We start from the raw sequence: 16,512 nt of genomic DNA, 5'->3' as shown, positions 1-16,512 counted from the left end.
TTGTTGCAATTTTTCGTTACATGATATTTGCAAGTCATTTATCAAATGTAACTTCTTCAGAAAAATACACTTAAATGCACTTTAGTGCACACAAACACAATATAATACCCAATTTTTGGGTAAAATATAAAAGATTATGCTATATAATGATATAAATAGATATGATGATATAATTAGATACCAAACATGTCATGATTTAAAATTTCATATGCCTGTGAAATGGCGACAAACTACGGTAGGTAGAAATCTTCATAGGTTAACCTTTACAGGTTACTGTTTTAAAGTAAAAGTTGAGCTCTGGCACTAGAATTATTGCTCTCACTCTGATGTTTTCAGCAAAAATTTAATTTGAATTAAAAATATATACTGCTTCTTAATTTTTTTTTAAATTCAACTTTAATGCTATCAAAAGGCATGAACAACATCCCTTGTGATAGCTGGAGACATGACAGGTCTTCTTTTATGGAGCGATCTGGGGTCTATTAGGCCTCTGATCCAGGGGCGTATTTACCACAAGGCAAACAAGGCAGTTGCGTAGGGTGGCATTTTTCAGGGGGGCAGCACTGCCTGCTTGAAGAATGGACATTTGCGGCATGGGGATCAGGTGGGAGCCAAGAGAGGCTGCGGACTGCTTGATAGTGTATGGAAAGCACACTCTCATTCCCATGAATGTCTGGAGTTGTAAAGGTGAGTGAATTTCTCTATGGGTGGGGTGGGGCAGGGGTGTTGTTGGTCAATGTCAGGCTCTCTCTGTGGGGGGGGGGGGTCCGATTTTTGTGTTGCCTAGGGCAGCACAAAACCTAAATACACCACTGCTCTGATCTCTCCTCTGCCATCCAAAGCAGCCAATCCAACTGAGATTGGTTGGATCAGCTACTTCACTGGCTGGTAACAGCCAATAAACAAAGAACAGAAGTGATGAAATCTTTGTCACTTCCAGCTTCATTTGTCACAAAGGAGGGAGAGGAATAGATGTGGGGGGGACCCTTTCGAGCCCTGTAAATGTGATTGATTGACTGCAGAGCCACTCGGATAACTTTTACATGAAAGTCCTTTGAATATTAAATAAATTAATAAAGTTGGAGATCAGGAGCACTAAGGTATAAAAAAAGTTGAATTGAAGTTCAAAATAAGATTTTATCCAGTAATGACTCATTTACAGAGACAGCAGGAAGTGGTAAAAATAAGCAGTTGAGAGACTGTTCTACCACCTTTGACTTCCCTCTTAAGAGGATATTAAAGGCAATTTAAAAAAAAAAACACACATTATACTTACCTGCTCTGTGTAATGGGTTTGCACAGAGCAGCCCTGATCTTCCTCTTCTCAGGTCCCCCTTGGGAGCTTCTGGCCACTCTGTCCCGCCGAGTGCCCCCAGAGCAAGCAGATTACTATGGGGGCACCCAAGTAGGTTTGCTCCCAAGCCCCTGCTCTGCGTGTCCATTCACACACAGAGCCATGGCTCGGCCTCGTCCCCTCTCTCTTCTCATTGGCTCACTAGCTGTGATTGACACACTGGCTTCCACTGCTGTCTTAGCCAATGAAGAGAGAGAGTCTTCTGAGAGCCGAGGCTCTTGTGCACATCACTGGATCGCAACAGGGCTCAGGAAAGTATTGGGGGGGGGGGGGGGGTGCTGCTGCACACAGAAGGTTATTTTTTACTTTCATGCAAAGGATACATAAAGGTAAAAAAAACCTTGAGTCTTTACAATCACTTTAAGCTGCAACAGCAGCCAGGGTTGTACACAAATTATATCCCTGAAGAATGTGACCCATTCAGGTGAACAGGGCCATGGACCGATGCAGCAACCACGTGTACAGTATGCAGTTGTGGTACCCTTTGAGGGTTTCAATAGTGGTGAGGAGGCGACATATCATCTTCCAGCCATCTGTCAAGCACCTCCACTGCACATTGCTTTTCAGAGGGGTGGCAAGGGCTGTTGCAAGTGTGAACAAGCCCTTAAGGTTTAAATCTACATGAACACTGCTGATATTTCATCTGTAGAGGGAGTGTATTGTTACAGTGGGTTGACCAACTCAAAGACTTGTGTATGGCTACGTTCACACTTGACTTTATTTCTAACTCCTGCCAAATGCCCCTATAGCTCCCCAAACGCCCTATGAGCATTTTTGAGGCATTTGATAGGCATTTGTAAAGCGTTTAAACCGCACCACAAATGCCTATAATGAAATTTAATGGTATTAATGCTCCGCAAACACTCCACAAACGCCTACCAGGTGTTTCAGAAGCGTGAATGGGAGGCTTCAACTCCTCCTGACTGGACATGAGGCGTCAGTTCTGCTGTGATGTGACATTAACGCTTCAGTGTGAACAGCTCTGTGTGCTGCCATGTGCAGAATATTCATAGGCATTTGAGAAGCATTAAAAACGCTTCCCAAATGCCTGTCTGACACCAGCTGACAAAGCTAATGTGAACGTAGCCTTAGAGAAAGAACAAAACCTATAGCTCTGTAAAACACGAAGCAGAGTCTGCAGATGTAATGAACAAATATGGCTGCCCCTAAGTACATTTAAAGTAGCAATCTATACTCACAAACAAGATTTTTAAAACATTTAGAACAGACTGATTAAATTATTTATAGTATAATAGCTTTAACACAAAAAACACCATACTGGAAACTATGTCAGTCCTCACATCTATTTCAATAGTAATGTAAATGCCAAATTCATAACATGAAGATTTGGGTGGGGAAAAAGGCAATAAAAACGTGTCCTATTCTACGGATGTCATTCTGAAAGCAGGAGCACCCTGCTGTATAGAAATAACAAGTAATTAGTGACAGTAAAAATATTGACATATCTTCATTAAATACCATTTTCAAAAACACTTAAAAGTGGACTGTAAAGAACGCTCCAGTGACAAGAGAGAAAGGAAGAAAACAACACCAACTTTTGACATCTGTGAAACATGTACTGGCAGGTTGGGGACATTTGCACATTTCCAAGAGTAACTGTTCATTTCAAGGGATATTTTCATGAAAAGAAATGAGTTTAAATCCATGAATACTATATGTTTGGACAGATAAGCTCAGTCTTTTCCACTTTGGAGCTGTAAATATAATTTGCTTCCTTTTTTGGGGACCCCAAAAGAAAATGTTTAAACTGAGGTTACTTTCAGTTGAAAACCATATCAAAAGTGATAAGGGGACAATTCCCACCAACCTGGACTCACAGAAAATCTGTCCGATTATGGCAAGCAGAAGTTTGTTTTGCCTAATGAACCAATCTGCTCCATGGATCCTATGTGTACATTATTTTTGAAAAGCCTGCACTCCTTCCCAGACCTATAAGACACACAGAGCGGGGTTCAGCCCTGGCACCCGTTCACTCCTTACTGGCTATGATTGACATCAGTTGGAGCTGATGGCTCCTTCTGCTGTGTCTCAACCAATGAGGAAGGAGAGACCTAGGAGAGCTGAGGTTCCCATGCACAGCGCTGAATGGAGATGGGGCTCAGGCAAGTATTAGGAGCAGAGACATATTTCCTGTGAGCTAAACAAGGTGTTTGCCTTGTGCGTCATCTTTCAGGGGGGCAGCGCCAATGAAGAGAGAGAGTCTTCTGAGAGCTGAGGCTCTCGTGCACATCACTGGATCGCAACAGGGCTCAGGAAAGTATTGGAAAGTATTTCCTGCGAGCTAAACAAGGCGTTTGCCTTGGGCGTCATCTTTCAGGGGGGCAGCGCCACCCAAGGCAATGTAGGGATCCGGGGAGAGTGGAGCTGAGGGTGTTGGCTGTGGATGGGAGGGGGAGACCAGCCTGGAGGAGGGGAGATGCTGCCTCAGGATGGAAGGGGGGGGGGTGCGCACAATTTTTGTGTTGCCTAGGGCAGCACAATACCTACATACACCACTGATTAGGGCAGGCTGTGGATAGAATGCATCAAGGAATAAAACCTTTAGCCTTTCCAACCACTTTAACTAATCTTTAAAAAGAGAATCCTTAAAAGATAAGTTCACCTTTGGGAACGTTACATGTTCCACCCAATTTTAGGGTGGAACATATAACATGTTCCCATAGCTGCAGCTGCGCATGTGGCCCCCCTCCCTGACAGATAGTATGAGGAGACGTTTCCCCGTACTATCTGTTCGATTTGAAAACAGCGCGGTCGTGTGGGGCTCCGCCCACATGGCAGTATCACTCATTCATAGAGTTCTGTGAATGAGTTCCTACAAGTCTCGACAGCCTTAGCAGCTGTGGGTTTGTAGTTTTCAATGAACTACCACGGCACTGTGGAGCACCGTGGTAGTTCATTGAAGCTTCCTGTCAGAATATCTGCTTGACCGTACATCCTGTACTACAAGCAGATATTCTGACAGGTCTGCAGGAGACCTGCATGGCACCAGCGATCTACTGATCTCTGGTGCAATGCTTTCCAGGCTCCTTTGGACAAAAAAAAATAAATGCACATTTTTTTACCTGCAAAAAAATGTGCATTTATTATTTTCGGCCAAACAGTGAACTTACCCTTTAATCAGAAGTACAGCATGTATGGGACTATGGAACAGAATTCCTTGTTGCTTATAATGTAGTAAGCCACAACAGTAAAGCACCATACTTCTTTATGCTCTTGCCCCAGTACTGTAAGGAAATATTGTTCACTACATACCTGGCAGATTAAACACACCCATTAATTACCAGCAAAGCTGATTTTCTTAACCACTTCCAGTCCAGACACTTTTACCCCCTTCCTGTCCAGGCCAATTTTCAGCTTTCAGGGCTCACACTTTGAATGACAATTGCATGCAACACTGTATCCATATGAATTTTTTTGCATTTTTTTGAGACAGATAAAACTTTATTTTGGTGGTATTTATTCACCACTGGGATTTTAATTTTTTTTTGCTATATAAATGAAAAAGTCAAAAAATTTTGAAAAAAAGTGTTTTTCTTATAAAAGTTTGCAAATAAACAATCTTTCTTCATAAATCTTGACCAAAATGTATTCAGTTATCTTTTTAGTAAAAAAAAAATAACCCAAATTAGTTTATAACCAAAAATGATAATTTTACATTTTTATTTTATTTTTTTTTATATTATTATTTATGTTTTTTTTTTCTTTTAACATACTGTCACCCTAGCAGTACAATGTCACCAAAGTGACTCTGTACTACTTGTGGGGGGTGATGAAGATTTTTTTTTTTTTTGCAGGGATTGCTTTTACACCCATAAAGGCTGTTAAAGCAAGTATTTCTCCTTCTCTCTGGCTGCATTCTTGCAGCCATTGAGAAATACTGTGTGAGCTGTGATTGGTCAAAGCTTGTCACATGGTACAAGGCTGTTGTGATCATTCACAGATTTCACACGTAGTAAGCAATGATGTCAGAAGTGACATTTTGCTTACTACTATTCATGTGATCACTGATTGGCCAATCAGTGATCACATGATCGGGACCTCACACAGAGGTCCCGTACAGCGATCGGTCGCAGCGGGCACCGGATCGCGGAGCCGCACGCTCCCAGGGAGCACGCACAGGCTAAAATAGCAGATGCAGTTTATAAATGGCCACCCGATCCTGCACTGCTCCCGTCCGGCCGTTTATGTACATGAGCCGGACAGGAAGTGGTTAGGCCTGATGCAGTTACTTTCAAATTTCTGGTCCTTTAGGCTCGATTCACACTGCTGCGACCCCAAAGTCATGCGACTTTTGATTGCAAATTTGATGTGACTTTAATGCAACTTTGATGTTTTGAGACTTAGGCTTTGGCAAATCATAACAATACATACAAAACCCTCCAAAGTCACAGCCAAAGCCACAAAGATAAGACAAAGAAACAATTTTGTGATTTTAACATTGCAGTCTATGGCACTCATGTCGTAAGGAAGATGCAGAAAAGTAGTGCAGGAATTATTTTTTTTTTGTCACTGCGACTTGAGTTGCAGGAATGAAGACAGCACCCATTGAGTTCAATATGTTTTGACTTGTCATGCAACTTTCTGTGCAGCAGGTCACATGAGCAGCCATGTGAACCAGAGCTTATGTGATAAGCAGCCTGGCTGACCAAGGGTTAACCAGAAAGTAGGCATGGGAGATGGGAGCAGAAAAGTCAAGCTTGCTTTTTATAGGATTCTCAAATACCATCAGTTGCCTATATCTTTGCTTCTACTGATTATTTTGACTAATGGCAAACCCTGTTTATATATTTCTTCACTGTATGTTCATGGTGACATGGAAAACAGTTCTGCATTGCCTAATTTACTTTATCTCTTGTCCTGCATTTACTATTTCTAGTCAGGGTTGTAGGAGGGGTAGGTGGAGCAGCTCAGCCGATACGTCCCATTGCCTGGCCACAGTCCGTCATGAAGGTTTCCAAGGCATTCTCAGGCCACCCAAGAGATGTAATCTCTCTATGTTGCTAGATTTGATGAAATACAGCAAACTCGTAATTCTATACTAGTTATGCACAGTTCTGTGAGAAAAGCTGGGACAACTTGTTTTACCTTAAAAACAACTAAATCAATAGTTTTTTTACACTAAAGATGATTATCATGGCCTATTACTGAAATTTGAAAACTGTTAGATTTTTTTTTTCTTTTATTCATTAGTTTTTTGTGACTAGCAACATTCCTGTTAGGTTTTCACCAAACTGTTAAATTCTGAATACATATTTTAAATCTTTATGTATAATCTGTTATATATATATAGTATATATATATACTACAAAGCCATATTTCCTCATTACATTTGCATGCTGTGCTTAGGAGCACTGCACAATGGTTGTGTTTGTCTGCTTATTCCATCTCAAAGTATGTCTGTCAGGTTGCCAACAGTAAGGCTAGCCATACACATTTAGGTTTCCTTCGTTCAACGCTGCAAGCATGGAGGAATCTCCACTGCCGGCTGTTGTATTCAGACAGCCACCGCACCTGCAGCTGCCTGAATACCCAAATAGAGACTGCATCTGATAGTCTCTCCTCTGTTAAAAATTAAATAATGTTTAGCTTCTAGTTCAGTACATATTACAGTATCTATTGTTAAATTATTACATTGTTCTTCATATGATTTTATTTTATACTGAAATATACTGTAATGCCAAAATCTAGTACATAAAAATTAGTATAGGCTACAAGCTTGCACAAACAAATTTTAAACTCTCTCTCTCTCTAACCATTTTGCAGTTCCTAGCAAGTGTTTATGTAATAATATTTCTTAATCACTGAAGAATCAGCCCAGTGAAATTACAAAATGCACTTTAACATATACAGTTGTGCTCAAAAGTTTGCATACCCTGTCAAAAAATCCTGACATTTTGGCATTGATATTGAAAATATGACTGATCATGCCAAAAAACTCTTTTATTTAAGGATAGTGATCATATAAAGCCATTTATTATCAGATATTTGTTTGTTCCTTTTTAAATCATAATAATATCATCCAAATGGCCTTGATCAAAAGTTTACATACCCTGAAATGTTTGGCCTTGGTACAGACACACAAGGTAACCCACACAGGGTAAAATAGCAAATAAAGATTAATTTCCCACATCTATGACTTTTTAAATTGCAATTAAAGTCTGTGTACAGTATAAATAGTCAATGAGTTTGTTAGCTCTCACTTGGATGCACTGAGTAGGCTAGATACTGAGCCATCAGAACCAGAAAAGAACTGTCAAAAGACCTATGTAACAAGGTAATGGAACTTTAAAAGCTGGAAAATAATATAAAAAGATATCCAAAGCTTTGACTATATCAGTAGGTACAGTTCAATCACTTATTCAGAAGTAGAAAATTTGGGGATCTCTTGTTACCAAGCCAAGGTCAGATAGACCATGAAAGATTGCAGCCACAACTGCCAGGAGAAGTGTTGAGGATACAAAGAAAAACCCACAGTTAACCTCTGGAAAAAGACAGTGTGGTTGTTTGAAGGAGCACAAAAGGACGATACTTGAACAAAAAGCTGCATCGTCAAGTTGCCAGAAAACAAAAGCCTTTACTGCGCCAATGCCACAAAAATGTCTGGTTACAATGGGGTTTATTTACTAAAGCTGGAGAGTCCAAAATCAGACTCCCTTCTGCATAGAAACCAATCAGCTTCTAACCTCAGCTTGTTCAATGAAGCTTTGGCAATGAAACCTGGAAGCTGATTGGTTCCTATGCAGAAGGGAGTCTGATTTTGCACTCTCCAGCTTTAGTAAATAAACCCAAATATGTCTGACAACACCTCGACAAGCCTCACAGCTTCTGGCACTCTGTAATCTGGAATGAGGAGACCAAAATAAAGCTTTATGGTCACAACCATAAGTGGTATGTTTGGAGAGGGGTCAACATGGCATATAGCGACAAGAATACCACCCCCACAGTGAAGCATGGTGGTGGCTCATTGATGTTTTGGGGGGTGTGAGCTCTAAAGGCATGTGGAATCTTGTGAATATTGATGGCAAGATGAATTCTTTACTTTCCAACATGATAATGACCCTAAGCACAAGGCCAAGCTGAACCTCCAGTGGTTACAGCAGAAAATGATGAAGGTTCTGGAGTGGCCATCACAGTCTCCTGACCTGAATACCATTGAGCCACTATGGTGAGATCTCACGTGTGGTTTTTGCGAGATGACCAAAGACTTTGCATGACCTGGAGACATTTTGCCAAGACTAATAGGCAGCTATACCACCTGCAAGAATTTGGGGCCTCATAGACAACTTTTACAACAGACTTCACACTGTCATTGAAGCTAAAGGGGGCAATACACAGTATAAAGAACTAAAGGTATGCAGACTCATGAACAGAGGTCAATTCATTTGTTTACTTGTTGCCATTTTTTGTTTTATACTTGTGCCATTCTGTTATGACCTACAGCTGAATAGGAATCCCATAAGTAATAAAAGAAATGTGTTTTGTCTGCTCACTCATGTTTTCTTTAAAAATGGCACATACTGTATATTTCCAATTACCCAAGGGTGTGCAAACTTTTGAGCACAACTGTATGAGCTACCTCTGCAGGTGACAGATGCCTTTAATGTCCCGTTCAGATCGTTTTGGAATGCTTAAATGTAAAACAATGGATGTGTCAAAGGAAGATATAAGGCTATTCACATCTCTGCGCTGTTTTGAAAAATGAGGCATGTTCATTTTTCTATTCATTTTCATGTGCCCAAAGAAGTCTTACATATAGTGTCTTTAATGCGTTTACATGCATTTTCAGTCCCTGGAAGGGGATCCTTCAAAAGCCCATGACAATGATGTCAGTGCAAGAAATCAATCTTCATGGGCCAAGCCAAAAATGCATGATGCATAAAAACGCACATTAACTCATCAAGGGTGCACTTCACTATGAAACAGTGTATAAACCCACTACATCGGATGTTTGGCTATATCTCCCCCTCCCCCCTTGGTGCCACCATTTTCTTCCTTCTACATGTGTGCAGATATGTTGAAAGGCTTTGCCTGGTCATTGAGTCCTGAGAGAGCCCTTCAGCACATCTGTACGCATGTTGGGAATTTTATGTGCATCTGCAAACATGGCAGCTTTAGAACTTCCATAACAGACTGTCTTTGAATATGGGGAAAACTTGCACATGCGCAGTTGTGCAGGGAAACCACACATGTTCAGATGTACCACAGAGCTCTGCCAGGACCTAAAACCATGCAGCATATCTACGCAAATGCAGAACCCGGGGAGGGGGTCAAATGTCCTTCTCACCTAGGTGAGAAAAACAGAAGTACAGCACAAAAAAACCCCCAATAAATAAAAAACCCCAATACCTAAATGGGAGAGGGAAGGGGGAGGAGGCAGGGTAAAATGAAAGTTCATTTATAGCGAAGGTCTGCCTTGAATTCTCTCTTTTGTAGAGTTAAACGGAAGCAAAAATTTGATTTGGTCCTTCTGGCATCATCTGTACTTTTCTGTATGGTTTTCATATATCACTCATTCCTTAAAATACTCAGAGACATTAGCAGATTGTTACTTGGTCCGGTCAACAACTGGATCAGTTATGATTTTATTAGTAATCCCTAACCTGAGCAGACAACCAAGGGGCAATCTCTGGAGAAGAATCAACAGTCTGGACAGTAACTTTTTTCACTTGGGGATTTACATTAGTGCATCCTATGTCTATGGGTATCTTTAAAATTGGAAATAAATATTTTTAAATATACTGGGAACACATTTTGAGATAAACTGTCGAGAACTGTCAAACTGCTTCCAGATTTCCTTTTCTAAATGGCACTGTAAGGGAGTACTTCTGTACCTCAGCCGACTTCTCACAATACCTTTCCCTTCCCCTCCACTTTTCTGGCTTCTTTTATCAACTTGCTGAGTCTTGGGTGCAAATTCTGGTGCTTTCCACCATGCCCCCTATTCCTCTTACTTCCCTTTAACCCCCTCCCTTTCCCTGTTCTCCCTCCCCCCCTTTTTTTTCCCTTATTTTATTTCATGGCTCTTTGACTCTATATAACAACCTAGATGACTGCTGTTTGGTCTATGCAGGGAATAGCCTTGAGTATTCCTTTCTTTTTGATGATTTTTCCTTGCTTTAATATTATTCGGTACTGCAGACATATGTCTTTTGGGCTCACTCACCCTACTAGGTTGTGGTGCTATGGCCTGACCAATTTGCCTTTAACCTTAGCTATCGTGTGACCCTTATGTTCCTGTTATGTTACGCTACAGACGGTTTTATACTGATGTGTCTATTGTAATTTATATATCTGGGTGATAAGGTGAATTTACTGTATATCTACTGTACTGTCTACAGGCCTTTCTTTTTGTTTTGTTTTTTAAATGTTTTCCTGGCTTTTGTGAAAACTTTACAATAAAGATAGATTATACATAAATGGTGCTGCAAGAATGAGACCTGGAATCTGAATGGCTGTTGAACACAACAGACATTATATGATCATGCACTTTTTAATAAGAATTTTGCCCTATGTTAAAATAACTGTCTGATTACATGTGGAAACATAGACATGTCATCGATAACAATCATGATCTAGAAGGTGATGTTATCAACACAGCACAAGGCTTTTTAGGAGACAGTGTCAGCTTTCACGAGTAAAGCGTGTATAGACCATGTTAAAGCACATGTACATACACCGTTAGTTGTTGCAAGGTATCCATAAAGTTGTAGACGCTTACATACACCAACAAGGCCCAAGTGAAGTGTCACATTTCAGAGTCAAGTCGTGAGCAGCCGGATGAAAGGAAAGAAGACAAACAGAATAGGTTAAGGCATGCACATCTTTCACTATTTACTGACAACACATAACAGAAACATGCAGCACAGTTTACAACATGGCCAACATGTAATTCATTACACTAGTAAGGCCTGGAATCGCCAGATATTTCTTATACATTTTTCAGCAATCATAGCATATAAATACATAAAACAACCACTAGAACATGACTTCAAAGGTATGACCAGACATTTTATTTTTGTGAAGAGTTTGTATCAAAACCCCATCTTCAGGCTATGCCCCCCATTCTAGACAAGAGGCAGAATTTTTTTTATAATACATGTATCTTTTGCATTTTTACACAGAACAGTGGAAATTATGTCAAAGCAGATGCACATAATGAACATACTGTATGTATGATATAAAAACCCCAACATGGCACAGACACCCTTTGTCAGGATAGTTCCAATCCATCTTAGAATGTTGTCGTACAAGTCCTGAACTGTGTGTAGTGGGAGTTTGTACCATTTCCAAGTCTCATATTTCTTTGAGGGATATGCAAGGCTTAGATTTGGTGATTGTGAAGGCCACGGAAGGCTTCAGTCTTCATCCTTGTTGTTCTTGAACCTACTTTTCAATTTGCTTTGCAGTGTATATGTGTAGAAGTTTGGATTTAGGGTGATACTATTTATTGGCTAACTAAAAACATTGTAGTGCAAATTTTCAAGGCACTTGGCCGCTTGTTCAGGTAATATATTGCTTAAAAAGGAGGCCAACTTACCACAAAAGTTTGTGCTACAATCATTTTAGTTAACCAGTAAATGGTATCACCCTAAATTTAAACTTCTACTTTTGTCGATGGCTAATGGTACAACACTCTGCTGCTGCAATGTGTTTACATATAGGCTTGTATCACTAAAGATTAGTGCGTGAAGCTGTACATAAAGGGTATTAATGAATATACATGTATCAATGAATTCTACATGTGAATAACAACAAAAAACAATATCAGGGAATCAAATGGGTACCATTCATTTTAAGGAAAATTGGTAATGAGAGAAATAAGAAAAGCTGCTGCTGGCAACTGCTTGACTCTGATACTGGATGGACTTTTGTCTTTTTTCAGCCAGACTAACTATGTACTATGTACTGACCTAATGGTGTTAATAGTATCCAAAATAATATTGTACTACAATGTACCAGCTTTCTTCCATTCCTGGAGCTGCATCTGTAGATGCTGGAAACTCCTTGGCTTGTCCCAGCTACAATCTGAACAAAAATCCAACAAAGAGGGAACAAACATAGTGTTCCAGCCAATGTACCCAGGAGTCACTGACATCCACTCTGAGTTTATGGCTGCATGTATGTTCCAGGTAGGTGATTCAGACAGTACTAATGATCAAAGGGCTTAGTACTGTGCAGCAAATACCTATTCCTGAAGAATGCCATCAGTCTCTCTATTTCTCTTATCACATGTTTCTTTTAGCCCTTTTGCTGCCAGGGCCATTTTTTTCCACTATGTGTACACAGGGGGTTGTTTGGGTTTTACATTTCTAGTGGTATATTTTGCCCTGTCCATAGTGCTAAAGGCATTACAAAGAAATATTTTAACCTAGCCAGGTAACCCAGCAGCATATATATCTGCAGAAATGGTGTGAACATAATTGTACATGTACAAATCCCAAGGGACTTCAGTTCCAAGTTACATGCTTTTTCAAATCACTAACAGAATACACTGACCAGCTATAGCCTGAAATGCTGATTGAGCAAGAAAAATCCGACACGGCAGTTGTACAGAAATGATCAGTAGATAGAGTTCTGTACAACCTTCCTGCCCATACACGGATTGAAATTAATTTGGTTCAGAAGGGTATGGCCAGCTTTAGAGAAGTCAGAGTAAATTCAATTAGCTCCATACATAATTTGGGTGTGTAACTCAACATACTGAAGCCAGACGTTCAGCAAGACAGCCTGGGCACTATTATTTAAAGAAATAATTCAGAAATGGCAGCCTTCATGTTTTTCTCAGGAAGAATTTCCTTCAAATGTTGAGTCAAGTCTTAAAGAATAGTTAAATGAGATGTCATATATTCAGACAATAATAGCAATTTCATCCCTGTGGTATATAATGTCATAAAAGCTCTTCTGCCCAGTGTTTCACACAAATTCCATTTCTCATTGTTGGAGAAATGTTGTTTTTTTTCCCTGTTGTGTTAAGGAAGGTGATGTTGTTGACTGTTTGGTGCTTAACATGGGCACATCTGTAGCAGTAGCAGTTATTAAGCACCACCTAATTGCTGTACTGTTCAGGTGGTTCACAACATTAGCACATGCTGGGTGGTCACAAATAGAAGGCTTGGCTGCAATGCACTTGCCAAATGTGCTTGTATGGGCTGGATCCCTGTGATATATGTGGCAGATTTTTATGCATGAAGGTTACAATTCTCTTTCTTCCTTTATTTAGCTATTTGCCCACCCTATCTACATATACTATATTTGGGAATACAAGCTCACTGACAGATTAGGAGTGCAAAGATAGCTATTGTTGAAGTTTAAAATCCAGTGTTCACCTAAAAATGTCAAGGTAAATATGAACTGCTCCAGGTTCTAAATTGTGAACTAGACTCAATCCACTGAAAAGTAATGTTTATGCTATAAGTGTTACATGCTGGTATGAATGTTTCTTTAATCCCTGCAGGAAAGTATTTGACTTTGTTCCCATCCACTTTGGGGCCTCGGTCCCCCTGCTATAAAACAGGTGTCTCCTCCTCCTGTTCTATTCTCTATTATATCAATTGAACATTTAGAGGAGACAGTGGGATTCCTTTGTAACAGCTGTGATAGATGTGCAGACCTGGGAACTCCTGGGAGAAAAACACAAAACCTTTAGGTGATTTAAAGCTGCCAACAGCATTTTGTTAAAATAGTGAAAATAAGTTAAAAGTTCTGCCTGTGTCCCTACGTGGGAGACTGCTCCTTACTTACTGCTGTTACAGTGACATTCTGTCCCATCCTGAAACACATGGTGCCATCAGGATAGAAATCTTGGCCCAAAAAACTACTTAAAATGAAATGAAACCTGTTAGGTTTGGAGTTGGGATTTAACAAACCAAAATGGAGCATATAAGAGAAATTCAATTGTCAAAAGAAAATTCTTAGGAAAAGTTGTATGAAAACTCTCAAAATATTTGTTTGTTCTTTGAAAGATTTTGTTTGATTTTAACATTTGATTTTAAAATGAATGGATCTTACTGAATGAAAACCATATGCATTGTTGAAAATTTGTTTGTTCAAGAAAAAATTTCCATCCTGTTCCTTCATGTTTTCTCATCACTGTGGTCGAAAACAAACATTAATTTGACCCCACTAATTATCAGAAAAAAGAACAAACTTTCTTAGAACCTATTTTCCTAAAGATTTCTGTTCAAAATTCTACCCATCTATGGCCAGCTTTAGGGTTTATACACACTTTAACATTTTTGTCTCAGTGCTCCCCCGAAGGGAAAGGCAACTCAAAAGTAGAATATATTGTACCATATGGAGTTATTTTGAAAAGCTGATATTTTAAATTTGTGTAATCGGATACTGAGAATGGAATGAGATGGATGCTTAGTAAAACAAAAAGGCCTTTCCTCCATATAAATGACATTCAATGTTTGTTCTAGGTAAATAAAAAGTATCTTTTCTCACAGGGGTTTTGCTACTGTAGAAAACAGCTGGAGCATAAATGCTAATCTCTTCTGAGATAAGACATCTGTCCTGATGTGAATTAAACAATGTCCTGGAAGAACAATAGATGACAAAGGGTGCCCAATGTACTGCAGACAGTTTATTTTGAAGCTGCTTGAATAAAGCATCCACGTAATATTCACTGTGATGACGTACCCAGGAAAAGACAAAAACTGTATGCAAGATAAATCTTTCTGCTGGATTGTATTTGACAAGAACAGATATAAACAGTGGCATGCAGACACATGTTCAAGCCTTTACATTAACCTGCCAAGATAATAGAGTTTTCTTTTGCTTATGTGTTCTGCTTAATGCAAACCCAAATGAAATGGCAGAAGTACAGCAACCCAGCTGACATTTTTATGGTTTAGTTATTGTGCTTTCTCCAGTGTAGGGGCCCTTCCCTACACCACAGAAAGAAAATAAAAAAGAAAAACATGCAAGGACAGTATTAATAGATAGCACAATTGCAAACACATACTGTACCAACCTATCATTCTCTTCTGATTTCCTTTATTGTCTGCTCACACCTCTATCCTGACCCTAAAAGAGCATTACTGATGTTTCCAGTGATGTTGTTGCCCTCTATGCTTTCTTACAGTGTGCGTTTTAAAAACATCATGCTAACTGCATTTTAGCAATGATACCACAAGGAATGGATAGGACAGAATGCACTATGCATGCATCTTGTTTATGTTTGCAGCTTAAAAGAAAATGCAGGAATTACGCTCCCCAATAAATACAGAAAGCGTCAAACACCTACTAGACATGGGAAATGTGCTTTAAATACATTAAAAGCTGAACTCCAGGTACATATAATAACACCAGTTAATGCAGTTATGTATTTAATAAAACTATCAGGTATTAACTTTTTTAATTTCCTATATAGCAGAACTCAGACTCATAGGGAGGGCCAGTACTAGGGTCAATCAGATGTGCTGCAGTATACATGTGGTCATAAAGAACACACTAACAGGACTTAAAGTTCCACTTCAAGGCTGCTTAAGAGTTTGTGGTTTGGCTGTAGCATGGGTGCAGCAGAGTGTGCCTACGATTTTCGTGCAGATTAGCCGCAATTTCCCATAGACTTCTATTATGTCCCGCATTTTTGGCAAATTTTCTGAAATTGCAACAGAAGTCCTACATGGTGCATATTTGATGCACTTCAGAAAATGTGCCAAAAAGGTGGGACATAATAGAAGGCTATGGGAAACTGCAGGTAACCCGCATAAAAACTGTGGGTACACAGCGCTGCACTTAGGCAGTGTGAAACAGCCCAAAAGGATCAGGTCCCTTTTCTGCTCTCCTTTCCTCCCCAAGAACATCATACTTACCTGCAACCCACTTCAGACCTCAGGACTGTACAGGACTATGCACTGCAACCTCTATTCAGTTCAATGAAAGGTTCACCTGCAGCCTACTGTCAGTGCTTTTCTACTGACATAAATAATCTGTCACTGTACCCATACTAATCTCTTTCTAGTCCACCCCTCGATACACTAATACTCAACTTAGCCATGCCCCCCCCCCATTTCCTAGCTGCAAAGCTGGCATTGGGGAGCATGTGGCCTCTTCCCCTGAGCAGTCAACTGCTGGGTCAGAACAGTCATTTATTGAGGAGGACAACAGAGAGCAAATGGCAAATCCCAGGA

At 39.9% G+C, this 16,512-nt stretch overlaps 1 protein-coding gene across 4 annotated transcripts in view; it reads right to left on the bottom strand.

Annotated features, from left to right (window-relative positions):
- MICU3 (mitochondrial calcium uptake 3) overlaps positions 1 to 16,512 on the bottom strand; it is a 213,143-nt gene that overhangs the window by 41,192 nt on the left and 155,439 nt on the right. For 2 of the 4 annotated variants that reach the window (XM_089669304.1, XM_089669305.1), the window contains exon 8: positions 11,050 to 11,088. The exons of the other annotated variants lie outside the window; for them this stretch is intronic. In XM_089669304.1, coding sequence (XP_089525430.1) covers positions 11,050 to 11,088 — 39 coding nt within the window. The remainder of the gene's footprint in view (positions 1 to 11,049; positions 11,089 to 16,512) is intronic. 4 annotated transcript variants of the gene reach the window in all.

The sequence above is a fragment of the Staurois parvus genome, unplaced genomic scaffold (genome assembly GCF_062004578.1).
Source record: "Staurois parvus isolate SC_StPar_1 unplaced genomic scaffold, SC_StPar_1.0 ptg000071l, whole genome shotgun sequence".
NCBI classification, from domain to species: Eukaryota; Metazoa; Chordata; class Amphibia; order Anura; family Ranidae; genus Staurois; species Staurois parvus.
Note: the sequence above shows the minus strand (reverse complement) of the source record. Positions and strands in the feature narration are given on the sequence as shown.